This window comes from Leopardus geoffroyi, chromosome B1, assembly GCF_018350155.1.
Source record: "Leopardus geoffroyi isolate Oge1 chromosome B1, O.geoffroyi_Oge1_pat1.0, whole genome shotgun sequence".
Taxonomy (NCBI): Eukaryota; Metazoa; Chordata; class Mammalia; order Carnivora; family Felidae; genus Leopardus; species Leopardus geoffroyi.
This window is the reverse complement of record NC_059327.1, coordinates 133,291,713-133,319,608: the sequence shown is the minus strand read 5'-3', so window position 1 is coordinate 133,319,608 and position 27,896 is coordinate 133,291,713. Positions and strand designations below refer to the sequence as shown.

The 27,896-nt window shown below is 37.5% G+C and overlaps 2 protein-coding genes across 12 annotated transcripts in view; one reads left to right on the top strand and one right to left on the bottom strand.

Annotated features, from left to right (window-relative positions):
* Positions 1–27,896, top strand: part of NUDT9 (nudix hydrolase 9) — a 103,263-nt gene that overhangs the window by 41,044 nt on the left and 34,323 nt on the right. For 3 of the 9 annotated variants that reach the window (XR_006711312.1, XR_006711307.1, XR_006711301.1), the window contains exons 8-9: positions 1,197–1,288; positions 13,822–13,976. The exons of 1 other annotated variant lie outside the window; for it this stretch is intronic. Coding sequence is in view for 3 of the 8 variants with exons in the window: in XM_045473353.1 (XP_045329309.1) it covers positions 1,197–1,228 (32 nt within the window). In the remaining 5 variants the exon portion in view is untranslated. Of the gene's footprint in view, positions 1–1,196; positions 2,359–13,821; positions 14,073–27,896 lie in introns of those variants that run through there. 5 more of the 9 variants (XR_006711300.1, XR_006711304.1, XM_045473386.1 and 2 more) reach the window with 5 other exon arrangements.
* Positions 9,295–27,896, bottom strand: part of SPARCL1 (SPARC like 1) — a 50,402-nt gene continuing 31,800 nt past the window's right edge. For all 3 annotated transcript variants that reach the window (XM_045473342.1, XM_045473338.1, XM_045473345.1), the window contains exons 3-11: positions 24,865–25,041; positions 23,474–24,481; positions 22,113–22,185; positions 21,070–21,188; positions 20,247–20,367; positions 18,450–18,586; positions 16,379–16,527; positions 15,616–15,764; positions 9,295–9,735 (exon numbers count right to left, since the gene is read on the bottom strand). In XM_045473342.1, the coding sequence (XP_045329298.1) occupies positions 9,707–9,735; positions 15,616–15,764; positions 16,379–16,527; positions 18,450–18,586; positions 20,247–20,367; positions 21,070–21,188; positions 22,113–22,185; positions 23,474–24,481; positions 24,865–25,041 (1,962 nt within the window). In that variant the 3' untranslated portion in view covers positions 9,295–9,706. The remainder of the gene's footprint in view (positions 9,736–15,615; positions 15,765–16,378; positions 16,528–18,449; positions 18,587–20,246; positions 20,368–21,069; positions 21,189–22,112; positions 22,186–23,473; positions 24,482–24,864; positions 25,042–27,896) is intronic.

Below are 27,896 nucleotides of genomic sequence, written 5' to 3'. Positions count from 1 at the left end.
TGTTAAGGAGATGTTTTGCCTTGCCTTGAAATAAGGCCATTTCTAGATTTGGTAGTTTCACAGCAGACTTTTCTCACTGCTTACTATGAATTGTCCATAAAACAAAAACAAGCTTGAGGAAAAATTTACTGTTTGAAATTTCTTAACATTGCATATACTTCGTAGGCTGAAATTTTGTCAAATACCATGGCATTATGAAAATACCTTTTTAGACCTGCAGAAATTCTGATCTAAATTGTTTAGAGTTTATAACTCAGGAGCTCTAATTTGGGTAAGTCAGTTGGGTTTGATCCTGCCATATATTTTTATAGTTGAGGAGAGTTATTCTTACCTTTCCTGATATTAAATATCACTTGTTTTTATCAATATAATCATAGAAATAAAGTCTTACCCCAAAGAAGCCCTAAAAGATAAAAAAATAAAGACATTACCCTCAGTCCATTAAATAGGTTTATACTTTATAATAACTTAAAAATTAATATGAGGGGCGCCTGGGTGGCTCAGTTGGTTAAGCGTCACACTTCCGCTCAGATCATGATCTCGTGGTTTGTGAGTCTGAGCCCCGCATCCGGCTCTGTGCTGACGGCTCAGAGCCTGGAACCTGCTTCAGATTCTGTGTCTCCCCTCTCTCTGCCCCTCCAGTGCTCATGCTTTGTCTCTCTGTGTCTCTCAATAATAAATAAACATTAAAATTAATATGAACTTACCTCAAGTTCGTTCAGAATAGAAGTGATTAACTGAAAGAAGAAAAATCGATCAATGCTAGTGCTGTTAATGGGTTTATTTTTTAACATTCGTAACTTAGCACACATATAAGCTAGAAGATTTTCTATATGAAAATTTGTTTTTATTGAAAAATGAATTCCATTTTATTTAGAGGTTTATTTACATGATATAAGATTTTAAAATGAATGTGCAATATCTAGATTTAAATTCCCTTAATTCACAGAAATATCTTATTGTAATTGTATTTACTGTATCTGAAGAATAAAAACTTGAACAGTTAAGAAACTCACTGTGTACATATCCATGCAAGTGCTAGGTTTCTTGAAGTATGAAAATTCCCTATGTGAATGATACTTGACCCAAAATTTTAGGACAACTATAAATACTTGGCTTCAAGAGTTTGTTTACATAAGCGGTGTCACTGGAAAAGTATTGCTTTGTAGCTTCCACGGGTCCTTCTGTCGTAACAGACTGGCTGCTTGCTCAAGGAATTGACCAGTGAAAGAAAGTGAATCCCTTCGTATTTGTAGAGCTGTCCATCCCAGTGTGTATGCAAGAATATGTAAGTCAAACACTGTCCCAATGTTTGCTTAGGCAAGAACAATACCTGAGGTGGTGTTTGTTTCTTAAGGGTGACTCTTCCTGCTGACTTAACTAGGATTCCTGGGAGAATCCTGGGCTATGAAAGTATGGCAGTTCTAGAAGTTATTCTGTCAGAATTCTTTCCAGGATATAGGTTGTGGCCAAGAGTACTTCTAAAAATTTTCCAAAAAAAGAAAGTATGAATAGGTATTAAGTGTCCAGATCTGGTAATGTGAATGAGTATCTGAGGAGTATATTTGCACTGGAAGAGACCTGGGAGGTAAACCGATACCTTTACCCAGGGTCACACAGCTAATTTAATTGTAAAGAGATTTAAATCAAGAGAGAAATCAGAATCTAAGAGAGGTTTGAATCTAGGCTTTCCAACCACAGGCCAGTGCTCTTTCTGCAGGTTTTGATACAAAGGTGAACTTGCCAGTTTTGTAATCGTTAATGATTAATCATTGAAGGCAGTTTCCTAAAACATTTTTCGTTAGAAATATGCTAGAATTTTTATTGTCTGCCATTTGGAAATGGACTATAACATTGCTTAAACAGAGTGGATTATGGGAAGAGCACTAGCACTAGCACTTGAACTCAAGAGACTTAGGTTCTTATTGATTAGACTCAGAAGCTTGTTTGGTCTCAAGTTTCTGGGACACTTAAATATTCCTCAAGATGGTTGGCTTTAAATAGTCTCAAATCCTGAAAAATTTTATCTCTGGCACACGAATGATTTAGGCCTGAGTTTCTGACATTTTTACAAAATACTGCCATGTCCCTGATTCTAAGATACCACCAATTGTAAAATGTACATTTTAAATGATAGTATTTTAAAGAAAAAAGAAATCTTAGAATAAATGTATCTGTTGTGAGATGTGTCTTGATTTCAGAAAATGTTTAAGTATGAAAAGTATGTTTTTAGATAAGGAAATGGAATTTTTCAGTGTTATCTTTTGTAACTCCACTCAAGTATTTCTCCTCTGTTTTCATGAACTAATATTCTGAATAACTTACTGTATCAATAAAGGGCCTTATTAAAAAATTGAACTGTGTGCCTTTCATCCAAAAAAAGAAAAAAAGCAGCATTATCTATTGGAACTTAGCTTTGATAATCTTTAATGTATAATGTGTTTATGCTAATGCTTCATTAGTGAAGAAATAATCAAGTCTTTTTCATTTCTCCAAAAGGAATTTATTCTGTAAGTCTAAGTCTTTTGACTCTTCACTTTCACCCTCATCAGTGATGGAAAAGGTTGTTTTGTCAATTTATAGTTTGTATGAATTGAATAATGAATGTAGAACTGTTTGTAGAATGTAGAAATGAACTGAGATTGTTTTTTGACTTTGAATTTAACAGCTGTGATTTATTTTGTTTCGAAATGAATTAGACTAATAAAGACAGAAATTTTTATGATGAGCTGGCCTATCTTATAAAGGGAGTTGAATGTAATATGTTTATGAACTTTATAGATTAACAGGGCAGATATATTTACCGTTATAAGATCATTAAGTGTCAGGACCTAGAATAAAGGAAACGCAGTTAAATAATCAGGGAGTTGTAATTCAGCATTTTAACTATCTTTTCTATGTTATACATTTTATATTACCTTGATTAATGAACACATGCTTTTTAGAATTCTTAGATTTCTAAAATTATGGCATTAAGATTCATATTCACTAATATAGTACCCATCCTCCCTTCAAACCTATATTTCTGGAAGCATATAGTCCACATTTTCTTTTGTGGTCTCCAAACATAGCAGGGACTTCTCGGAAAGATCATTAAACTTAGGCTCACTGGGTTGGAGCAAAGACTATATTTTAGGATCACTTCCTTATGAAAGAAATACTTTAATAATGTCATTCCCTATCATTGTAATAGTATCATTTAAAAATTTAGTAACAGTATGCTATAATATATACAACATATTTTTTGGTTTGTGACTAAGTCAATCTCCTCATGTAATTGTCCCTCCATTCAGCAAAATCCTGTAAAAAATGAAATCCTTGGGGCGCCTGGGTGGCGCAGTCGGTTAAGCGTCCGACTTCAGCCAGGTCACGATCTCGCGGTCCGTGAGTTCGAGCCCCGCATCGGGCTCTGGGCTGATGGCTCAGAGCCTGGAGCCTGTTTCCGATTCTGTGTCTCCCTCTCTCTCTGCCCCTCCCCCATTCATGCTCTGTCTCTCTCTGTCCCAAAAATAAATAAACGTTGAAAAAAAAAAAAATTAAAAAAAAAAAAAAATGAAATCCTTTTATAACACGACCATAACCTTAAATCTAGTTCAAAGGATTCTAGGACAGATTCCATTTCAATAAGAATGTATTTTTCTCTCATTAATGGCAGATGTAAGCATAAGGTTTTAGAGGTAAAATGGGCTTTATAAATAATTCACTGTTTTATACTTTCTTAAAGGAAACTTTAAGTATAATTACCTGATTTGGATAATAAGGAAAAGGAAAAGGAATCGGAATCTACAAAAGAAGGAAAACAAGTGAAGTGTGAATAAAACAATTTTGTTTTAGCTTTTTTCCTAATTTACTTACCCTTCCATCCATCCATCCATCCATCCATCCATCCAGTATTTATTGAACAATTATATGCTCTCAACGAGCCCACCTTCTACTTGGTGAAGCTTAGATTCTAATGGATTTTAAATCTTTTTTTTTCTCTCTCAAGAGATATGCTTCTTTTGCTTCATTAGTCAAATCTAAAGCCAAAAGGAATCTGTTTGATGTGTTTGATAATTCTTGCAAATTCACCACCAGTTTGTCTACAGTAGTTGATTCTTTGCTTACTTTTTAATACTACTCTGCCATCTGGTGGAAGGAAGAGTTTCCACTTCAAATGCTAGGGATTCTTTACTGCCACATAGATTTACATAAGATGTTAACAGAGACTCTTATATTCTAATTATAAACCAAAACTTCAGAATTTTTCATTAATTTAAAAAAATATTTCTGGATTTCAGCCAAAACAACAACAACAGCAGCAACACCACCACTACCACAAAAGGGAAACAATGCCCCCGCCCCTTGACTAAAACCAAAATGACTAGCAATTAATGATAAATGCAAGTAGTCAGAAATTTAGTGGCTAGGATTCAAGTAGGATATGTGAAAACATTAAAGGGAAAGACTTCCACTGAGGACCTCAACTTTAGTGACAAATTTCCAAAAGCCTACTTAAAGTTGAGAAACAGTTTGACATTAAATACAAGCAAAAGGAAGGTGCTTATTACATTTAGATATAACACTATGCAAAATCATGTTTATTTTAAAAATAGGTGGTAGACAAGAAGTTAAGCCAGATGCTATTTTAAAATGTGTGTGAATTTTTCACAGCATCATTGCTTAAATACTGTCCAAATTTAACATGTCTCCAATCTGTGTTGCAACCTCATTGTACTGATCATTCTTCTCCCAAACTGCCATGTCCTCAGGTCCCTCAGATACATTTGCTGTTCCCTCTGCCTGCAGTGCGCCCCCCCCGCCCACCCCTCATGATCTGGCTCAGATAATGTCTCCTCTGTGAATGAAGTCTTTGACCCACAGCCTAAGCCAACTTTGTATTTGCACCTAGAAGTACTTATCAAAATACATTTTTACATTTATGAATCTTTTTCTCATTAGACTGTGAACTTATCTCATAATTTTTGTATTTCTAGCACTCACTATAGACCCTATCATGCAGTAGACACTCAGTAAATATCAATTGAATGCTATCTGTCTGTACAAATGTAAGTATTACATATAAAGTGAAGGAAATTCTATTTGTATATTTAGCACTGTTCTGGGCTTTATTAAAAGATGTCCAAGAATCCAGACATTAGGAGAGATTGGAGAGGATCCAGCAGAAAGAGCAAAATAATTATACTGTTTGACCTGTGGGAGAAAGCTCAAAAAAACAAAAACTTTTTAGAAAAAAAGTAAGTAGCAAGATGATTTAGAAAAAGAACAGGTATTATAGAAAGAGTTTAGTATATCCTTCATGAAGTGCAACTAGGCTCATCACAGTCAAAGGAAATTCAGTATAAACACCTTTTTGATGGCAAGTATAGAAGGACATTGAAAGAAGTCACCAAAAATTTTGGGGAAAATTTGCTAGCTCCTTGTCACACTCCACCGCAGGCTGTGCGGGGAGAGGGTGTGAATAGCTCGTGCCTGGCAACATGTGAAAGCCCCAAATTTTAAATTTAATAACTATCATCTAACTAATAAGTGGTTTTTTAATTTGTTTGTTTGTTTGCAATTTGAGAGTCCCCAAACCCATGTTTACCAAGGGCAGTTGTGGAGGTGGGGGAAACAGGATCTGAGGAAGAAATGATGGTCCTTGTGGCGGGTAAAAACCAAATCTCTGAAAAAAAGAGACATGATGCCAGTCATTTCAGACAACTGTAAACTTTTAAAATGATGAACATGTCATTTGAAAAAAACAACTAGAAGTTTACCTGTCCACTGGAACTTCCTCCAGATGGTTCAAGCTTGTAAAACAGCACCGGCAACAGGGTAAAGCAACATATGGCAAGACATTATTTATTACAAAGAGATTTGATGAGAATAGGTAACAAGCCACTATTGAGCGTTACGCTGGTCAGTGGTGTACCTTCACTTCTGAAATGAAAAGCAGTTGTGTATCCAATGGGGAAAGGTTGAATTAATTTTGTCCAGTGATTTAGAAGGTGTACTTTTGGCTTTTAAACTTATTTCCAAATGATGTTTTTATTTACATTTCTTAAGAGTAATTACATGTTGCATGCCTCTTTATCTTCGAATCAACAATGATCTCAATTTCATTCTCAGCATTTAGAAGTTCAAAGTGAAGAGCATGTAGAAATGTAAATTTAAATTTGGAATCCCCAAACACAAAGTTTGAAAGCTCCCTCACTTTGAAAGCTCCTTTGTCAAAAAATGTGCAGGAAAGAGGATTTCTTGTCTACTTGGTGTCCTCCATATTCAGACTGTAATCGACACAGATCACACTCAGAGATCTCATTTGTATAGATGTGGAAGGCACGGCTATAGTCAGCATGAGATGGTTTGGGGTAAAGGCATTATAATGAAACCCAATTCAAACTACATAACTAAGACCCAGGTCACTATGGAATTTGAGTTCTAGCTTCCTAAATTTATTTGAGAACTTCCTATTTTCCAGTTAGGACTCTTATGTGTTTTAGAAACATTTTTATTATCTTTGCACTACTCTGAGGTAGTTCTTATGACTCATTTTACAGACTGGGAAGTCATAGGTTAGTTCCTTGCTCAAGGTCACGTGGTTTACAGATGCTATGTGGAACTGAGATTTGTGCTGAGAAGACCACTGGGCTGAGGAACAGTGATAAATTCCTGATTCTCTAACTTCCTTGGACTCTACCTTTCTCTTTTGTGAAAGGAAAAGATACAGGATATGCCTCCTAGCCCAGAAATACTATCTCTAGAATGGAAATGGAGTGGAAAATGGAGGCGATGTACTCACAGGGATGGGCAGAGCAGCGGCAGTGCTCAAAAGGCCAGCCAAGAGGAGAACTTTCATTCTGAAGGAAGAGTCTGGAATTAAAGGGTTAGAAGATTTTTAGTTTTTTCTAAGTCCCAGTCCTGTTGTAAATAGGCTGCTTAGTTAGAGGTATTGCAATAGTGGTCAGGCTAAATTATGCCTCAATTCAGGTTTTGTAAGCCTAGAACAGAGCTTTAAAAAACTTTGAATGCCTTTAGACAAGACATGCATTCTCTGGCTCATAACATTGCATACACTTCATACACTTCCTTATAATCTCATAGTTCAACATACTTGTTTGGCCCCTGAAGTTATTTGAATTTGCAGTCTCTACCCACCAATCTCCACCACCACTGTTGCATCATGCTTAGTATTGGGGACATATCACCAGTGGCTCAAATGAGATTTTTTTTTTATAATATACACATAAATCCACCTTAAGCTTCTACCCCCATGAGACTTCCTAGACCTTTACATAGCCTGGATGCTGTTACTGACAATTATAATTTCTCAAGGAGAAAATGATACGGGAAAAATCTTGTAAGGCAAATGGGTTGGTAGAGAATAGCACAATATGAGTGGATTCAATAAAACAAGTAAATCAGTGTGGTCATTACTGGACAGTAGATTCTGAAAGCAAACATTTTTATGGTCTTAAATCACATTTAATTCAAATTAACTTACCGTACGAATTTCAAACCCAACCACTGTACTCTGGAATTAAATTTTGAAAGAAAAATCAAACCCATCATATTCTCATTAAGATTTGTCCCCAGCATCGGAAACAAGGTATATCTCTTTATAAAAGTCACTAATATAAAAGTCAACTAATTTAGATGTATTTTAAACTCAACTATGACTTACCTTCATGCTATTTTACTTTGCCTGAATTTGGGCAACTTACCTCCCTTTTCCTTCTTTTTCATGTTTCTCCTTTATGTTTTTCTTCCTTTTGGATCCAAACCCTTGAATTTTTTTGTGTGATAAGTGGGCCTATTAGAAATTATTAAATTACCCAACACAAGAATATCTTAACAGTCTTCTACTCAGTGCAATAGAATCAGTCCAAATTCTATTGTATGTCTTTGTAATTACCTTTGCTTCAAAATGGCCCTCGGAGCAATGAATTCAAGGAACAGTGTGATCTTCTAGAATCTGTATGCCCATCTAGTATTTAAGCCATATTACTAATACCTTTATGGTCATGGGCAATATGAGTCACAAAGTTTAAAGCTAAACTGAATAACTGGTTTCAGACTAAGAACTCCAACTCCTCAGGTATCTCACACAGAGAGAGGCTTAAAGACTGATTACTGAGAAAATAACTTCATCTCCTCAGTTGGGATCAGAGCAACATCTTTATCACAAATAATCCACAATTAAAAATTGTGGCTACCAAGAATATTACAGTGTTTCTACAATATATCATCTAGGGCAGCTATACACAAGGGAGACTTAATGGACAGAAAAATTAAAGGTTCTAGAACTTTCTATTTTAAATACCATTTATTATTTCAAAATGAACTTACTTTCAAAGAAAACATTTTAAATAAACAGGTAGTGTCTTTAGAATTAAAATCATTTTGGGGCACCTGGATGGCTTAGTCAGTTAAATGTCTAACTTTAGTTCAGGTCATGATCTCACAGTTCCTGAGTTTAAGCCTTGCCATTGGGGTCTGCACTGATAGTGTGGAGCCTGCTTTGGATTCTTCGTCTCCCTCTTTCTCTGCTCTTCCCCTGCTTGTTTGCTCTCTCTCAAAAATAAATATTAAAAAAATAATTAAAATCACTTTTCACTATTCTAAAATGTTTAAAAATGGCAATTTAGGTCTAATCACCTCCAAATATAATTTCACCATTCCTGACAAATTCACAAATTTACAACTGTTATTGGTTAAGACCTCATGACATTTCTTTGCAGCTACACATAAGAACGTTTTGATTTTTGGAATAAGTTCTAAAATTATTTCCCTAGTTGGAAAAATTATAAATTGCAGTAGTAATATTTATCTCTGACTACACTGAACATTAAGACACTTCAGAGCTTTCTGTCTGTGTTGTCTTTACCCTTATTTTGAGTATGAGACACGCAAAAAATTTGCAGGACCTCCACTTCCCCTAACACACACAGGACCTCCACTTCCCCTAACACACACCTCCACTTCCCCTGCACAAGAGCTAGAACCAGTTGTACCAAGCAGTGCATAATCGTCCACATTTTAAACTGAATTTGGTAAAGAGCACTTGGATTTATTTTTTTCTGTTTGAAGTTGCATTATGACAAAGGACATTAAAAAGCATCTACCATTTAATAACTGAATATTTGTTTCCCACAGGAAACATCTCTCCCAACCATACTCCTGCCTTTTTTTTTTTTTTTTTTTTTTTTAAGTAGTAGGGTCTAGGGAAGCACAATTATAATTTGGTTTGAAGTGTGAGCTTTGAGTTGGTCTTTCACATATAGCTGTTTAAATAAACGACTGGAAATAAACTTGAGTAAGCATTTGGATTTTTATTAGGATATTAAGATACTGAAAATAATGCACATTAATGACAAAAGAGCATTATTCCACTTTCTTGAAGTATACATCGTATTATGAACAAAACGAATGTAGTATTTTCTTCAAGTTTCATAATTAGGAAGTATCTCACAAACAGATGTAGAGTGTTCACAAACAGCATACAGGATTTTGCATATGTAGACTTTATTTTAAAGTTTAATTCCAAAGTTAATGTTAAATGCTTAGTGCATACACTGTCAGCAAGCCATTACTCTTATTGTCATCTCACACATGCAAAAGTTTTGCTAAATATAAATCTACAAGTATCATGGATGCATATATTTTCAGGAGTGGTCAGGACAGAGGAGGATGCTGGAATGTTAGAATTCTTTCAAATCTTAATTCAAAACAGGAGATTTTCATCTATGTCTTCTGTAAAAAACAAAAACAAAACAAAACACATTTTTAGAAAACAGCCAGAGTTGTAACATAAACAAACAATGATAGAACTGGGGGATTAGAGAAACTATCTATAAGACTTATAGGATAGTTCTCAAACCTGATAGGGCATCAGTGCCACCTGTGAAGCTTTTATTTATTTATTTTTTTTAAAGTTTACTTATTTATTTTGAGAGAGAGAGAGAAAGGGAGGGAGGGACATAGGGAGGGGCAGAGAGAGAGGGAGAGAGAGAGAGAATCCCAAGCAGGTTTTGCACTGTCAGCACGGAGCCCAACATGGGGCTAGAACCCATGAACTGCGAGATCAGGACCTGAGCTGAAACCAAGAGTCAGACGCTTAACCAAATGAGCCACCCAGGCACCCCATCTGTGAAACTTTTAAAAAGATACCATATGGCTTCACTTATATGTGGAATCTAAAAAACAAAAAGAACAAACAAAAAGCAGAAACTGATGGCTGCCAGAGGGGAGGGCATGGGGAGATGGGCAAAATGGGTGCAGTGGGAGGTACAGGCCTCCAGTTATGGAATAAGACACAAGCATAAAAGGCAGAGCGTAGAGAATATAGTCAGTGGTATTATAATAGCGTTTTATGGTGACAGACAGTAGCTATACTTGTGGTGATTACAACATAACGTATAGACTTGTTGAATCACTATACTGTACACCTAAAATTAATGTAACATTGTGGGTCAACTATACTTCAAGTAAAAAAAGATATACTCTCAGGCCTTACCCCTGGCCTCCTGAATCAGAATCTCCAGGGGTGGGCCAATGGCACGTATACATCTAGAAACTCCATTGGTAGTTCTAAATGTAGGGTTGAGAAGCACCAATAGAGACCTAGCCAAGAAATGCCAAGTATACTAACCTATAAAGGTTGCTAAGATATAACAGAAATAAATAGAAGTATAGGGTCAGTTAAATCAAATTTCCAACCAAGTAATTGTAAAATAACTTGTTGCCACACCTTTGGACGAGAGAACATCCTTTAGGGGATATGAGATCACTCTTACCGGTATGGCCCACCCTCACTCAAGCATTGTTGAACAAATAGTTAAACAGATTAACTTGAAGCATACCGAATGACTACACTGTCTGGGACACCAGGTAATTTTCCTGCTCAGTGTAAGTCTTACACAAGAGTAGGAAAGATTATGAACTTTGGTATATTTCCTTTGAACACTGGCTTCATTTGTAAAATGAATATTTTAGTCTCATTATTTATAAATTTACTTACTGTTGTGCTCACACTTTTTGCCTTCTTTTCATTGTTTGGATACGAGATGTCCTTCCTTGAATTTAGGCTAATCCTCTGCCTATGCCCAGGATCTCTTCTGGCCTCAGAAATTCTCCCCCTAATTTTACTCTTTTGTTTTTCTTTCTTCTTCTTTTTTAAATTAAAAAAATTTTAAAAATTAGGCTCTGCAACATAGGGCTTGAACTCACAACTCTGAGATAAAGAGTGGCGTGCTCTACTAAGCCAACCAGACAGCCGTGTTTTTCTCATATCCTCAATCTTTCCTTTTTTACTGGGCCCTTCCCATGAACATGCAAATATGCTGCATAGCCAGCCTTGAGAACAGTGCATGGCACTATGGGGACCATCAGTAAACACTTGTTGAATGAATGAATGAATGAATGAATGAATGAATGAATGAGTGCTCAAGCTTATTTTATTCCCAGAAATGCTTTCCTCAACTTTAAACCCCTTTTTAGTTCCCTCCTGTCTTCAAGCAGCCACTCTTTACCCTTTCTCATCTATTGTTTCTCAACCTATGGAATCTGGCCTCCATCTCTCCCGTTCCATCAAAGTTGCTGTTACTAAGGCCACCCAGGATGCCCTTATTTCTATGTAAAAGGAGTGTTCTTAGTTTTTCATCTTACTTGACGTCTCAGCAGTGTTTGGCACTGTGATCTCTTCTTCCTCTTCAAATACCTCCTTTGAAATGGCACAATCCTGTTTTCTTCCTTCCTTTCAGGAGACTTCTCATTCTCCTTCATGAACTCCTTCTTTCTCCTCTATCCATTATTCTTGGTTCTTTGGTGTTCAACCCTAGACCTTTTCCCATGTGGCTCAACACATTTTTGTGGGGGAATTAATTCCCTTCCATAGCGTTAATTACTTTCCGTATGCTTGTAATCCTCAACTATGTACTTACATTCCAAAATGTTGCCTTGAAAAGCTGACCCATGTATTCATGTATCTACTGTTCATTGTCTCCCAAGTACTTAAAAGTTCACATCATAAATGGAAGTTATCATCTTCCCAAAGTCGGCTTCTGTGCTTGTGTTTTCTGTCTCTGTTCCTCTGTCTCTTTGCCTGGCCTGAGCCCGGAACCTGGGTGTCATATTTCCCTTTGTCTCTATCTCTCAACTGTCTATTCCCTGCCCCCACATATTTCCTAGCAAATACTTATTATTTCTATATTATATACACTTGAATATGCTTATATTCTTGAATATATCATGTTTATATTTTTAAATATTATCTTGAGTGTGTTTCTTTTTCTTTTTCCCCACTGTAACTGCTCTAGTTCAAGTTCTAATCAACTATGCCTGGATTTACCACAGGCACATCAGCCAGTTCTCTGGCTTTTCCACCATGTAACCAAAAGAATCTTTCTTAAGTACAAATCCAGTGAAACCACTCCCTTGTTTAAAACACTTTGGTGATCCTCCAGTACTTTTAGGATAATGTCTTTAACTGGCTCAGTAGGACCTGCATGATCTGACTCGTTTGCCTATGAGTCTCAGTTGGAGGGTTTTTCTCAAGATTAATGTGGAATGGTATGTCATGAACACCAAATAAATATTACTCCTCTACCTTTCAATTAAACCCCGCTTTTACACAGAAGGAAAATGAGACTTGCTGAGGTTAAGTGGTATGCCCTAACTCACATAGCTAACTCATGACAGAGCTGGATATTCGAGCACACCTAGCCCAGATAAAAGGCAGTTAAAATTTAGAATGGCCGTGGCTAAAATTTATCTTGTCCTTTCATGGATTTCCCAGCCATGAGGGAAGGAAGGGCATGCTTACAAATAGAGATTTTGTTGTGTTTTGTTTTCCCTAGCTACAGCCCAAAGCAGTAACTTGTTTGCTTGTTCTGACTGAATATTAAATATCTGCTTTCTTGGTTTACTATGTGATAATTCTTTCCCTCCTTCAAAATAATGTAATCATGGCCAAACCACAGTGAACAAACAAGATCATTAGGAGCTTTTGGAGTCGCTGAACTTCAAGCCCTTCCTGCTCCTCCCAGACAACCGCCCAACACAGAGCCTGAGTGAGCCTACATGCTGAAGAGCTGCCAGAAGTTTCAGAGGAACAGTGAAGCACAACTGGTTTCCTTAAATAAATGGACTCTGTTCAAACATGATCACTCTGTTAAAATCAAATGCCATATACAAGGGCACACACTGGGGCGCCTGGGTGGCTCAGTCGGTTAAGCGTCTGACTTGGGCTCAAGTCATGATCTCATGATCTTTGTGAGTTCGAGCCCCGCGTTGGGTTCTGTGCTGACAGCTCAGGGCCTGAAGCCTGCTTCAGATTCTGTGTCTCCCTCTCTCTCTCCCCCTTGCCTGCTCACACTCTGTCTCTGTCTCTCTCTCTCAAAAATAAACATTAAAAAAAATTTATAAAGGGCACAATATATCCTGTCCCAGCTACATTTCCCCCTTTTGATAATGGTGGGGTGGAGGGTAGGGGCAGCTGTACTTGGGTACACTTTGTCTTTTAACATGGGAATTAGGAAAGTAGTTTTAGCCATTTTGGGGAATATATTTGAATTTATAAGTACTGTACTTATAGAATAGACGTTAGAAGGGAAATTGGTATTATTTATATGGGTCGGGGTCTTAACAGCTTATTCGTTTCCTATTAATGCTAATAGGGTATAAACAATATGTCACAGCTTCTAAGACCTCTTCTCACATTATAGCAGGAGTTGGTCTGTGTGACCAAATGAATATGGCAGAAGTATGTCACTTCTGAGATTAGGTTACAAAAGACATTATAACTTTAGTCTTGGGTTCTCTCTCTCTTTTCTCTCACAGATGCCAAGCTGTGAGCAGTCCTATGGAGAGGACCACATGGTGAGGAAATGGAGTCTTCCAACAGTAGCCATGTGGGCGAGTTCAGAGGAGATCCTAAGATAGAACTGTCCAGATAAACAACTCCTAGATTCCTGAGCCTTGGAAACTGTGAACTTGTAAGCTTTTAAGCTTTAGGGTAATTTGTTATGCAGTGATAGGCGACCAATATACGGCACTTGGTGGTTACAAAAATATACATTCTTTGCTCCTTACAGTTGTGCTTATTTCACAGAATAATATTGTAGAGGCAAAGAGCTAACCCTTTCTGCTTACCTATTTATCAGTAAGTACTCAATACTCTCAGCTCTTTCTTTATAATTTCAAGGCATTCTACATATCATGAAGAATATACACACACACACACATATAATATATATAAGAATATATATTACATATATAAGAATATATATAATAAATATATTAATTTTTAAATGTTTATTTAATTTTGAAAGAGAGACAGAGTGTGAGTGGGGTAGGGGCAGAGAGAGAGGGGGACACAGAATCCAAAGCAGGTTCCAGGCTCTGAGCTGTCAGCAGAATCAGACGCAGGGCTCAAACCCATGAACCATGAGATCATGACCTGAGCTAAAGTCGGACGCTTAACTCACTGAGACACCCAGATGCCCCATGAAGAATATTTTTAAAGTGAATGTCATACAAGTTGCCTCCTTTTAAGACATTCTGACCTTTGATGAACTTACTTTTCATGATTGGTTGGCTGCACATTCATCCTACTTGTATGTTGTGAACATAACATATAAAACCTCTGCTTTAGACGTTGTTTACTGTTGATTTACACTGTGCAAGCAGTTTTGAGAATCTTTCAAATCTTGATTATTAAAAACATGCTTGCTAATAAAAATCAGCTTTAACTTAGGAAAACAAAAGGAAGTATGTTAAGACATAGACTGGCAAAACAAATATCTAAATTTAAGTTCCTCCATCACAGGGAGAAAGAAAGAACCCTCTGATTATTATTATTTTTGCCACTGAAGATGCAGTAATAGATTGAAAGCATAATATCTGGACACAGCTTGTGATATGAGGCCCTATCTTTAGTGAGTTGGTAACGAATTCTAAGATTTTTCTGACATCTCCCACTGGCAGAATCAGACTTATTGTTTTACTCTTCACATATGATTTTTTAAAGTTTGGACCAATAGTCAGGTTAAGAAATGACATAAGGGGCGCCTGGGTGGCGCAGTCGGTTAAGCGTCCGACTTCAGCCAGGTCACGATCTCGCGGTTCCGGGAGTTCGAGCCCCGCGTCGGGCTCTGGGCTGATGGCTCAGAGCCTGGAGCCTGTTTCCGATTCTGTGTCTCCCTCTCTCTCTGCCCCTACCCCGTTCATGCTCTGTCTCTCTCTGTCCCAAAAATAAATAAACATTGAAAAAAAAAATTAAAAAAAAAAAAAAAAAAAGAAATGACATAAAATCCCTCCTTCTTCAGAAGGGTAGCACAGCTCTCTGGATTGACATCATTTTCTCAGGCTTAGCCAACTGCTAAGAACTCAATGTTGTGATCCCCTAAGTATTCCCACTTTTACTCTCTGAAAAAAAGAGTATCATCAAGGGAAGTATGAAGTAACCTTGCAATGACAGCATGTGCCCTGAGGAAGTCCTACCTGGGATGCTGCCACCTTGCTGTCCCTACGTGTCAATCTGAGCACACAGCAGGACCTCTCCAGGAGGGCTGCAGGCCTTGGTGCTCTCCTGGAGAAGAGGATACCCCTTTCCCTGACTGATGATGAGTTTACCTTCTTTAATTCCAAAGCAGTGGCCCCACTCCTTCAGGGTGATGTGCTTATCTTTGTTGGGATCACACTCCTCAAAGAAGCGAGTTATGCAGTGTTCCATGGGCACCAGAGATGCTCGCAAAGGAGCAAGCTCAGAATGTGTTAAGACTCTGCAATGAAATAAATGGTGGTATATTAATGGCCAGCTTGTATATGAAAGTTAACTCTTAGGATAACCAAGGCATTTTTCTTCCACAAGATTGCTAGGAATGCCAAATAAATAGTACACTCATGAAAAGGTGCAAAATTATGGGTAAGATACACAGCACTTGAGATGTCACAAAGTTTCTTTCCTCACTGGGAAGTACTCTCCTGCCAACTTACATTTATAGGTGCCTCACCCCCCCACCAACAATCATGTTTGTACAGCCTGACTCTTACCCACTGACCATTACCCAATTGTACATATCCAGATGTAAGCACTTGACCTAAGCTGGGCCAATCAGAACATCTTGAGAATTCAGGATTAAGAATGAGAAGGAATTTAAGGAGTCTCTGCTACAGGCTGGGTCCTAATATCTAAACTTGGGAAACATGGTGTGGCCATATTGTGCTATCTTCAAAGCAGTTTTGTGTTTAGACACCTAACTACATTTGTTTGGCATGTCAGTGTTCTAAAACAGAGGTGGAAACTTCCTAGATTTGTTTAGAAGTATCTTTGTATAGATAATTAGACATTCTATCAGGGAGATGACCTAGTAATGTGAAGGTTAAGAGTTTTTACCTGTCCATAGGATGTTGGTCAAGTTCACCAAACTGCCAGTGCACAGGATACACGTACATGTGGTAGTTTTTCTTAAAGTCCCGTAAGAGAAGGTCAATGGAATGGTCCCCAGCCAACAGCCTCTTTTCATCCAGGTAAATCTTCTTGACCTGGGATTAGGAAGGGAGAAGATCATCAGAGAATCAGACAAATGTAATGTAATTATCACTGGTAAACTTTACTTGAAGAGTAACAGTGACATGACAGAGGAAAACAAGCCCAGGCCATCATGAGACCGAATGAAATCCTTTCTAGTCAACACTATATAGACTTTCTTATTTCTACATAGAATAACAGCCAACATTAAAAAATACAACCTGTGGTTTTTACAAGATATTTAAGTATTTTTGATCTTTCTTTTAACCGAGCACTGTTCATCACATTCCTTAAAATTATGAGAAGGTTTTAATGAAAAGGCCTGAAATGACCTAGGCAAAATTGTTGGTTAGTGAAAAGTCCCAATCACCACATTGGCATACTCTTAATTCTCTAAGTATTTCTGTCCAGTGTCTGATCAGAATCAGCTGTGGTGTGACACCATTTGGTCAGCCCCATTAAAATTTCCCTGTTTTGCATCTAATGCTCTCAAGACTTTCACTATGATGTATTAAAAAGAGAGGATAGAAATTATTTCTGGGCAATGCATATAAAACTCTCAGCTTATGATGTTACTCATGAACTAATTAGAAGCATTTAGAACAGAACTACCCATCTCCATGGTCACATCCACCAACTTCTCTCCTTGTTATCATGGATGAACTTCCTGTGCTCTGAATATAAGCCCAACCCTTCACTGGTGCTCAGAGGCCTACCCCTTTCCATCTCCTCAAAACCACCCTATGGCAGTTGGGTACCTTTTCTATTCCTTATTAGTTTTTACCATCTTTACTAGGGTCCTACCAGAAGCACACAAACATCCTCTACTATCTCCCACGGTAGATGGGATTCTTGAACTCACATTCCTGTCTGGCTGCCACCCATTTCACTTTTCCTCTTTCTAGCAAAATGCCTTGAATATATTGTCTATACTTGGTGCTTCCACATCCTTCCTCCTATTCTCTTTTGAACCCTGTCACTCAAGCTTTTCTTCTTTCCAATCTGCAGAAACAGCTTCTGTCAAGGTTAACTCTGTGACCACCACATGCCAAATCAGTGCTCAACTCATTCCTCATTTTACAACCTATAAGCAGCATTTGACACAGTTAATGCACACCTTCCTTCTTGTTTAATTTTTTCTTCATAGCATGTTTCATTCCACCTGACATACCTTATATATTTGCATATTTATTTACATGTTTATATATTTGCATGTATGCTCATATTTGCAATATGTCTATAAACACGCATGTGCGTGCACACACACACACACACACACACATACACACACACACACTTATTTGTTCAGAGTCTGTCTCTTTTCCTAGGATGTTAGCTCATGAAGGCAGAGATTTTTCTTTGGTTCATTGCTGTATCCCCATCATGTAAATCAATTCCAGATACACAGGATGCACTCAATAGCTATTTGATGAGTGCATTTTCCCTGAGAACTTCTGGAATGAATATTCTGCACTTTTAAATCTTAATATATTACTGACATTGCAAATAAGGGATTTCTCTTATATCATAAATCTGTCTGGTCTATGAGGGCAAAAAGATGTATTAAAAATCTTTTAAATTTATTTAAATTTATTATTAGATTTAAATAATATGTTTGGGCCTGAATATATAAATGCTGAATGGAGGTTCCCTTTGCTCAACCAGGATTTGCTCTGGGGTATGAGGTGAAGAGTCCTTGCTCAGGCCACTGCCCTTTGGACAGGAATGGGGTGGTTTGGCCATGTCTCAAACCTTGTGACATGAATGGTGACCACTACTGTTCTGTTACTGCATGTGAACTTAGCAGGTGTGGTGAACCAAGTGGGCTCTTGCTGATATGCAGAGGGAGGTAGGCCCTCCTCCCCTCAACACACATACCCTTTTTCCTTAGGCTCTGTACATAGACACTTGGGTAGTTGACCTGTGGATAACTTACTTTATTTCTCTGCTTCTCATTTAGATATCCACCGTGTTCAGGGTTTGGCTCATAAAGCTGCATGAGAATATTCTTGAGCCAGTCTCTCATCCTTAGGGGAAACTGAGTCACTTCAAAGTCTGTACAAATAGGAATAGCTGTTCCAAGCAGAAAGAAAATAGATTTTAATCTTTGGATCTTACTCCTATCTTATGGCACGTCCTCATAACAGAAAGCTTAATAACATCTGGTGACTGACGGTACGCTCACTGTCCCACTGTCACAGCAGTGGGTCCTTACACCTGGCGGCACAACAGAACTGCCTGTGGTGTTTTCAAAACATACCAGATGCCAGCTTCCATTCAAAGACATTCTGATTTGATTGGTCTGGGGTAGAATGTGGGCATCAGGATGATTTAAAAGTTCCAAAAATAATTTTATTATTATTCTTTTTTCTTTTTCTTTTTTTAATTTTTTTTAACGTTTATTTATTTTTGAGAGAGAGAGAGACAGAGCATGAACAGGGAGGGGCAGAGAGAGAGGGAGACACAGAATCTGAAACAGGCTCCAGGCTGTGAGCAGTCAGCACAGAGCCCGATGCGGGGCTCGAACTCATGGACTGTGAGATCATGACCTGAGCCGAGGTCGGACGCTTAACCAACCAAGCCACCCAGGCGCCCCCCAAAAAATAATTTTGATATGCAGGTAGGTCTGAGAACCATTGCTCTAGAATCAGAAAGTTGAAATTTATAGGTGGAGGGTGGAGGCTGCAAGAACTATCTATCAGGAGAAAAGAGAAAAAAGTGGAAATTAGATTATCCTGTGGTAACAGTGTTAAATCTCAGTGACTTAAAAGAACAAAAACTTTTTAATTTTTTTAGTTTTACTGAAATATAATATACATACAACACTGTTTAAGATGTACAGCATAATAACTTGACATCCATATGTTGTGCAATGACCACCTCACTATCACCTCACTAGCTACAAAATTTTTTTTCCTTGTGATGAGAACTTTTAGGATCTACTCTTTTAGTGACTTTCAGATATACTATACAGCAGTGTTAATTACAGTCACTGTGTTGTACATTCAAGGCCAATACAAGTTGACAGGAGGGCTCTGCGTACAGGACCACACATATGCTAGCTCTTAAATGCAGCTGCCCAGAACTCACATGGATGATTTTTGCTGAAATTTCACTGGATAAATCAACTCATATGGCCACATCTAACATCAAGAGGGCTGAGAAATTTAATACTCTTGTGTGTCAGGAAAGACAGGAGAACTGGAAATATTAGTAAGCACTGCTAATGTGGAGAATCACTTAGTGATAAGGAGATCCAAACACAATTGAGAGTATTTGGGGGGGAAGAAGAGCATTAAAAAAAAAACTTCTAGAAGAATATATTGTCATAAAACTTCTTGGCGGAGACTTAATGTACATTGGAAAAAGGACAAGTAATTTAGCAAAATTCCAATGATTCATTTCAATTATTAAGTGGTAACATTATCATAGTAATTCTGAACCCTGGCTGCACCTTATAATTGTCTAGGTTACTTTAAAAACAAATGAAAAAGCAATGTTAAAGCCCCAACCCAGTCCAATTAAATCAGTCTCTTTTAGTTAAGGCTGGGGAATTATTCTTTTTATTTTTTTTAAGTCTCTCTGGAAGATTTTAATGAGCATCCTAGGTTCAGAACTACATTAGCCTTTTTCCATTTGCATGTGGGAGTATGTATATAGATTATTCAGATATGCATAGATTCACCCCAAATCCTCTCAGCAATGGTGGTTGGCAAGAGTGGCAGAATCTTACATTTGCAGGCTCCAAAATAATCCAGTTGTAGCTGGTGCCCTTTTTTGGTTCCCTCCAGTTTACATTTAGTAGCAAACAGATGACAGGAGCTGGCATAGGTCTGATTGTCAGTGCCACAAACCTAGGAAAGACAAGCATGAGAAAAAGCTCATGTTTCTTTAAAACTTTTTTTTGAAAAAAAATTTTAATGTTTATTTTTGAGAGAGAGAGAGACAGAGCATGAGCAGGGGAGTGGCAGAGAGAGAGGGAGACACAGAATTTGAAGCAGGCTCCAGGCTCTGAGCTGTCAGCATAGAGCCTGACACGGGGCTCAAACCCATGAGCCTCGAGATCATGACCTGAGCCGAAGTAGGATGCTTAACTGACTGAGCCACCCAGGTGCCCCTTGAGCTCATGTTTCTGAATGTACACTAGGAAAATACTGTGCTTCTTAAAGCTCATAGGCAGACTGATCAGTTGTAAGCCAGGTAAGTGAAGTTATTAAAATCATAACTGCCTATTTGCTTTAAAAAATCAACTAAATTATACCAATGGTGATGACAATCTAGCTCTAGATAAGTTCAGTAGAATGCAAACTGCAGACTTTTCAAGGATACAGTGAGTTTTAAAATGAGTTCTGAAGATATCAATGCCATTATTACCTTTTCAAGGTACAGTTGAAATTCCTCACTTTTGCTGGCATTTGTTCCTATTCAGTATTATTTCAAGTATTAGATGATAACTTGGACATTTTTTTTTTGACAAACATTTCAATTGCAAGCCACTTTCATCCAAATCACTAACTACTTGGGGCGCCTTAGAGACTATTTTGTAGAATACTTACTTGGTCAAGGAGTTTTGTAGGAGGACAAGTCACTGAATCTTGGCAAACACAGTGGGGTTTTCCCTGTTGGTCAGCTTTACAGATGTGTCCTCTTTTACACTGGAAGTTCATGCAAGAATCTGACAGGAAAGATTGAACAGAAAGCATGAGCAAAGCTAAACTGTGTATGTAACCTCAAATTTATCTAGACATGAGCTCCATTTTCACTAATTAAAGAAAATTTGGGAAAATATTAGAAACCATTCTAATGGACATCTTAATGTTCAGATGGGACCCTCTGACATCAAACTGTGTTACACAATAGTCTAGATTTTCTGGGCAGTTTGAATTGGGAATATAAAAAGAACGAACAGCTCTTCTTGGCCTGCCTACAATGGTCATAGTCTGAAGTCAATAATTTAAGTTTCTGCAGGTTGGTCAGAAGTTAATAAGTCATGAAAATTTTGTGTTGAAATTTAAAATCTTTGCGATTGGGGTAAGCCATTGGGAATTAGGTCTCAATTAAATACAGGATCTAAATTCACAAGTTATGGATTTGAGAAAAAATAAAGTAGGAGCACCTGGGTGGCTCAGTCGATTGGGTGTCCGACTTTGACTCAGGTCATGATCTCGCAGTTTGTGAGTTCAAGCCCCACAATGGGCTTGTTGCTGTCAGCACAGAGCCCACTTTAGATCCTCTGTCCCTCTCACTACCTGCCCACCACCCCCCCATCTCATGCTTTCTCTCTCAAAAATAAATATGACGTCAAAGAGAAAAAATAAAGTAGAACGAATTCTTCTCAGAAGCATAGGATTTAGGAAAAAAGAATTCTAGCTTTCATACTATTACAAGACTTCCAGTTTGTAAACACATTTGCTCATAGTTGTGTATAAAATGTATGCAAGAGAATGTCAATAGTTTATGAGAACATTTCTGTGGGGAGGATGTAAGAGAGGAAAAATTCTGAGAAGCAGTGACAAATAAATGATGGAATGGGGATAGCCTAATGTGGCCATTCCATTTCTTCCTTGATACAGTCATGAGCAGCTTAGCCTGGACTCACCAGTACCATGTACCATTCTGTTGTCTTCATATGAACTTTCACCTTCATTTGGTAGGCTCTCTGTTTTCTTGGCCTTTATAACAACAAGAGCAGAAGCTGAAGTTTATTTACAGGAAAGCCATTACATAATTTATATTTCCACTGTGTGTACCTTCACAAAGCTTTTCATACCCAAATCATTTCAGATCTCAAAATGATACCAGCCATAACTGTGGAAATAGACAGTAACCCTTTGAGAATAGGAGCCATTTGTTTCTTCCTCAACTGGATTCAGTGCTGTATCTCTGGGGATTATTCAATAAAAGTTGGAACTAACATCAGGAGCAAAGCTGGGACCTCCCCTTTGGATTTTGGAATGGTAGAAATGTAGTATTATCATGTGATTCTATAGTTAAGACACAATTACATCAGTAACCTCTATGGAGCTGTTAATAAAGGTTTCTTACCATGTTTCTAAAGTGTAATAAAATTCGTACCTTAAAATGGCAGTAATCAAGGTCACTATTGACCTTGGCCACCAAAAGCTGTGTCAAGTCCTCCTAGTGGGTGGCTGCTGGCGTTTTGCCTGAAAGCTCCAAATGATTAAACAGCCAATGACAATATGCTTCTTCCCTACTCCCACTCTGTTGCAGTTTCCTGATTATCATTTTGGTGTGTATTTACTTAAAATTGGAGCTGAAGTCTTTATTCTTCATCTTTATAGCTAAATCAACAAACATTCCTGGATTTCTTATTACATTAGAGACATTTTGCTAGACCTTGGTGATCTAACCTGAATATTACATGGCATCTACTCTTAAGACATTAGAGCAGTAGTTGTTAGTGTTTCCATCCCTCATATCTGTCAGAATTTACCATTTTAGTTAGCTCCAGGCACTTTCAACTGCCTGTATCTGCATCTCTGTGCCTGGAAAACCATGACATCTATTTGGCCTGCTCAAAGGACAGACTGAAAGTGCTGGGGAATTAACACCTCTCTTAGCATTTCTCAGTCTGTACAAATGCCCCAGCTCCCTCATTCTCCAAATGGGGTATTTCAGAGGAATGTGCTTTACATGGCTTTAATGATATACCTTTGATTAGCTTCCTTCCCTTCCTGATATCATGTCCCATTCCTCTTTGTTCCCTGAACTTCTCAAATAAACTACTTAAATCCAGGCTCTGCTTCTAGGGGAACCCAAATAAAATAGGCACTTTCAGCCTGGTGATGGAGAGCACAGGAAAATAAATAATTTTAATACATTTTAGCGATGTACTGGTAGAGATAGGCACAGGAGACTGAGAGCACAGAGAAAGGTCATGGCTATTTCTTTATAAAGCTAAGTGCTCTATCAGACAAGCATCAATGTAAAGAATCTCACCCCTTGGTATTCTCCAGGTTCACTGGCATCTACATTCCCATTTTCACGTGCTCTTTCTTTTTCTCTTTCTCTTTCCTCTTCATATTTGAGGTGATAGAAAATGGACTGAGATCTTTCAGCCTCCATGAAGGCCTCACTTGGGATGAATTCGTAGTCATCAGTTGCATCGTGTCTGGGATCATCATCACCATCATCATTAGCCCCATGATTTCTGGGCATGGTGTTACCATCACCAGTGGTAGGCTCCACGAGCAAAGCCTCAGAAACAGTCTTTTTATCCATCTCCTCATGGTTGCTGGTAACTTCAGGTTTTTCTTCTTGGCTCTGCCATTCAGCATCTTGGCTGTGCTTAGTAATTTTTGATGCACTTTCCTCTTCCATTTCTGCCTTGGAACTGTCCTCTTCTTGTTCTTGGTTACCCTGCTCAAATTCAGCTTTCTGCATTTTGCTTACTTCAGTTGGTTCACTGGACTTTTCCAAAACATCATCAGATTTGGTACTATTTTCATCCTCCTTGCTATTAGAATGCTCCTTGGGAAATTCTCTCTCCCTTTCTTCGTTATTGTTGTGGGTACTGACTTCACCTGGCTCTTCTTCCCCTTCCTCTTCTCCATTGGGGATATTTGGATCCTGCTCTTGGTTTCCTTGATCATTTACATCTTGGCTATGTTTGTTGCTCCTGTTCAACTGAGAATGTAATTCATTCATTGGTTGTTCTTCTTTTTTTTCTGTTTTTGTGATGCTTTCTTGTTGGTTAATATCTACAATGGAACTAATATTAGGAGCAAGGAAATCAATGTTCTCTGGGCGTTTTTTCTTTTGAGGCTCATTCGTATGTTCTTTTAGGTCCAATGTACCTTCAGATGGTATGTACTCCACATTCTCACTTAAGTCACTTTCACTCTCCTCTTCATCCTGTAACCCGAGCTCTTGGCTATAACTCTGGTCCTGATCTGCTGACTGGTCCTGGCTTTCCTCCTTTGGCTTTAGTACTGAAGATTTTTCAGCCTTACAAGAAAAAAAGTTTACTCCTGAAACAATTGGTAATGGAATATCTACATCATATTTTAATTCATAAGCTAACCTTTAGTGTTCATTATTTTTTTCACATAATATCAGGTAAACTCATATACAATGTTCCTCACACTTTATAGTCGCAAGTTTATAACCTGAATTTGAATTTTGTGGTATGAAATTATATAGCACCTTGGCCAAAGGCACAAAACTCACTAATTTTCACAGTTCTTTTGATAATTGGAGATCACTGATACAATAATCATCTTTTAAAAATTAAGCTGAGGTGAGAATGAGGTAATATCCTTAACTATGCTTTGAAATTGAGACCTTTGGAAAAATTTTAAATTATAATCGCATAACCATGTTACTTTTACCTTATGGTTGGGATGGTCTTCTATAGGCACTGCAATTTCCTTTTCATTTTCTGCATCTTCAACCCTTAACATGGGGATTGCAGTGTTGTTAGGTGTTACTAACACTTCAGCCTGTTCGATGGAACTCAAGGAATCAGCAGTTGGTTTTGGATGATTAGACAGGAACCTTGCATTTGTCTGAAAAAAAGTAGAAATTGGCTCATGTTATTCACGTCTAGATGCTGATGTCTAAAATTTCTAGCTACTCTTTTATCGTCATCATTCTTAGTAGCACTATGGTTCATACATAACATCAATTAGAAAATACTCTCTAGAATTTTTAAGAATACAAGCAAATGGCTAGATTATAATCTTAGGTGAAAACAGACTCCCAAACATATTTAAGAAAAAGTTATATATGCAGAGACTGGGTGAAAATAGAGCAAAGATTATTTCAATAATTGTCACCTTTGAGGTTTGGAATTATTTTCTGTGCTTTTCAAACTTAAAAAACATTCATACTCTATAATTTTAAGAACTGTTGTTAGCAGAAAGTCAAGTCAAATTAAATTTACCAACGATATAACTCTGTACATTTTCTTTTTAAATTTTTATTTAAATTCTAGTTAGTTAACATACAGTGCAACATTCATTTCAGGAGAATTTGGTGATTCATCACTTATGTACAACACCCATTGCTCATCATAAGTGCCCTCCTTAATACCCATCACCCATCTAGCCCATCCCACACCCACCTGCCTCTAGCAATTCTCAGTTTTTTCTCTATAGTTAGGAGTCTCTTATGGTTTTTCTTTCTTTTTTTTCCCTTCCCATACGTTCATCTGTTTTGTTTCTTAAATTCCACATGAGTGAAATCATATGGTATTTGTCTTTCTCTGACTGATTTATTTCGCTTAGCATAATACACTGTAGCTCCATGCATGTTGTTGCAAATGCCAAGATTTTATTTTTTTTTGATGGCTGAGTAATATTCCATTGTATATATAAACCACATCTTCTTTATCCATTTATCAGTCTATGGACATTTGAGCTCTTTCCATAGTTTGGCTATTGTTGATAATGTTGCTATAAACATTGGGGTGCATGTGTCCCTTCGAATCAGTCTTTTTGTATCTTTTGGGTAAATACCTAGTAGTGCAGTTACTGGATCATAGGGTAGTTCTATTTTTAAATTTTTGAGGAACCTCCATATTATTTTCCATAGTGGTTGCATCAGTTTGCATTCCTACCAACAGTGCAAGAGGGTTCCCCTTTCTCCACATCCTTGCCAATACCTGTTGTTTCTTGTGCTGTTAATTTTAGCCATTCTGACAGATGTGAGATGGTATCTCATTATAGTTTTGATTTGTATTTCCCTGTGATGAGTGATATTGAGCATATTTTCATATGTCTGTTAGTCATCTGGATGTCTTCTTTGGACAGATGTCTATTCATGTTTTCTGCCCATTTCTTAACCGGATTATTTGTTTTTTGGGTGTTGAGTTTGAGAAGTTCTTTAACATTGTACATTTTCTTAAGTTAAATTTTAAGTATTCACTGATAAATAGCAGAAAAGATTTAAACCTTATTCAATATTTATTTTCTTAACACTAGCAGCCTTATATTCATCAAGAAATCTTATGATAAATAATTTAACATAGAACTAATTCAAAAACTGTGTGAAATAGTACACTAAGTCTAGTTAGGAAGAATAGAAATGGAGTATTATTTCAACTAGAAGGATGGCTCTATTTCTAGCAAGACTGAAGGCATAGATGAAGAACTGGCAGTGATATATGATGGAGAAGTTTAGCAACTGACTTAGAGATTAAAGATCTTCCTTCAAGTCTTGACTCTGCTATCAGCTATCTATCTGTCATTTGACGAATTGTGAATCCCACCCTATCATCTGTCAAGGTGAAGTGAGCAGAAATATCAAGATAAGTTTATGTATATTAGTCGTTTGTAAATTATAAAGTAACCAAGTGAAAACTGACTATTGCTAGAAGTAATATCCTACAGTGGTAATACTATGAACTGTCCAATACTGTAAGCAGGTATTCACTACAAATCTTTCTTACAGAGATGCTATGGATACTCATGTCAGGCAGATCGAGGTATAAGTACAAAACCAGATTTTATTTGCATTGACTTGTCTTTACTCTATTAGCACATTCTGTTGTACCAATTGTATAATATAAGGAAAGACATGGAGTTCAGGGTTCATTTTAGATGTGGTTTGCTCTCTTGCTTATCACCTTTTCAACTAAAAGGAGTAATAACATGTGAAAAAATTTCCAAAGAAGCCATTTGTAAGGGAGAAAGGATAAAGAATGGTGGCCAGTTTGGCAGGTTTCCAGCAAGGGCATTATGGAAGCCAAGGGATGGAGGAGATTTTCGGCTTATTAGTAGAGAACTGCTCCCCCTCTGCACCCTTCCTCCTCTGCTCTCCCTCTCCAAGCTGAAAGAAATGCAGAAGGACAGCAGCTTATCTTCTTTCAGAAACTGTCTGCAATCAAACTCTGTTTTATTATTATTATTCCCACATCTATAACACCATACCCTCTGGAAATGTGTGGAATCCCTGAACCACACAGAATCCACTTACTTCCTTACAATTCAGGCAATCTGGGAAAATGACACAAGATTTATAAGAGGTAAACCCTATGGGAAGATATTTAGCTTCTTAGTGTTTGACTGGATCTACATAACAAATTGTCCCCAAAAGAAAACCTTTAAAATGTGTCTATATGTAGATGTGTTATTCAAACATTTGGTTCAAACACATTTTTGATGCCTGTTTATATACTGGGCAACAGCTGCAAGGGAAAACACATTTTTAGGAGAAAACAATGGGTCTGTGGGAGCTTCTTTCTGTGCTGAACATAATTTATCCCACTTTTGTAATTGCAGAGGGCATGTATAATTTCAGCTGGAGTAGCTCCAGCTACTAAAGCACAATTCTTAGGAGTGTCATAAATTCTGTTTTCTAAGAAAAGCTTGGTCTGGGTGGCATGATGCTGGTCTTTGTGGACACATCTGTCAACCAAATG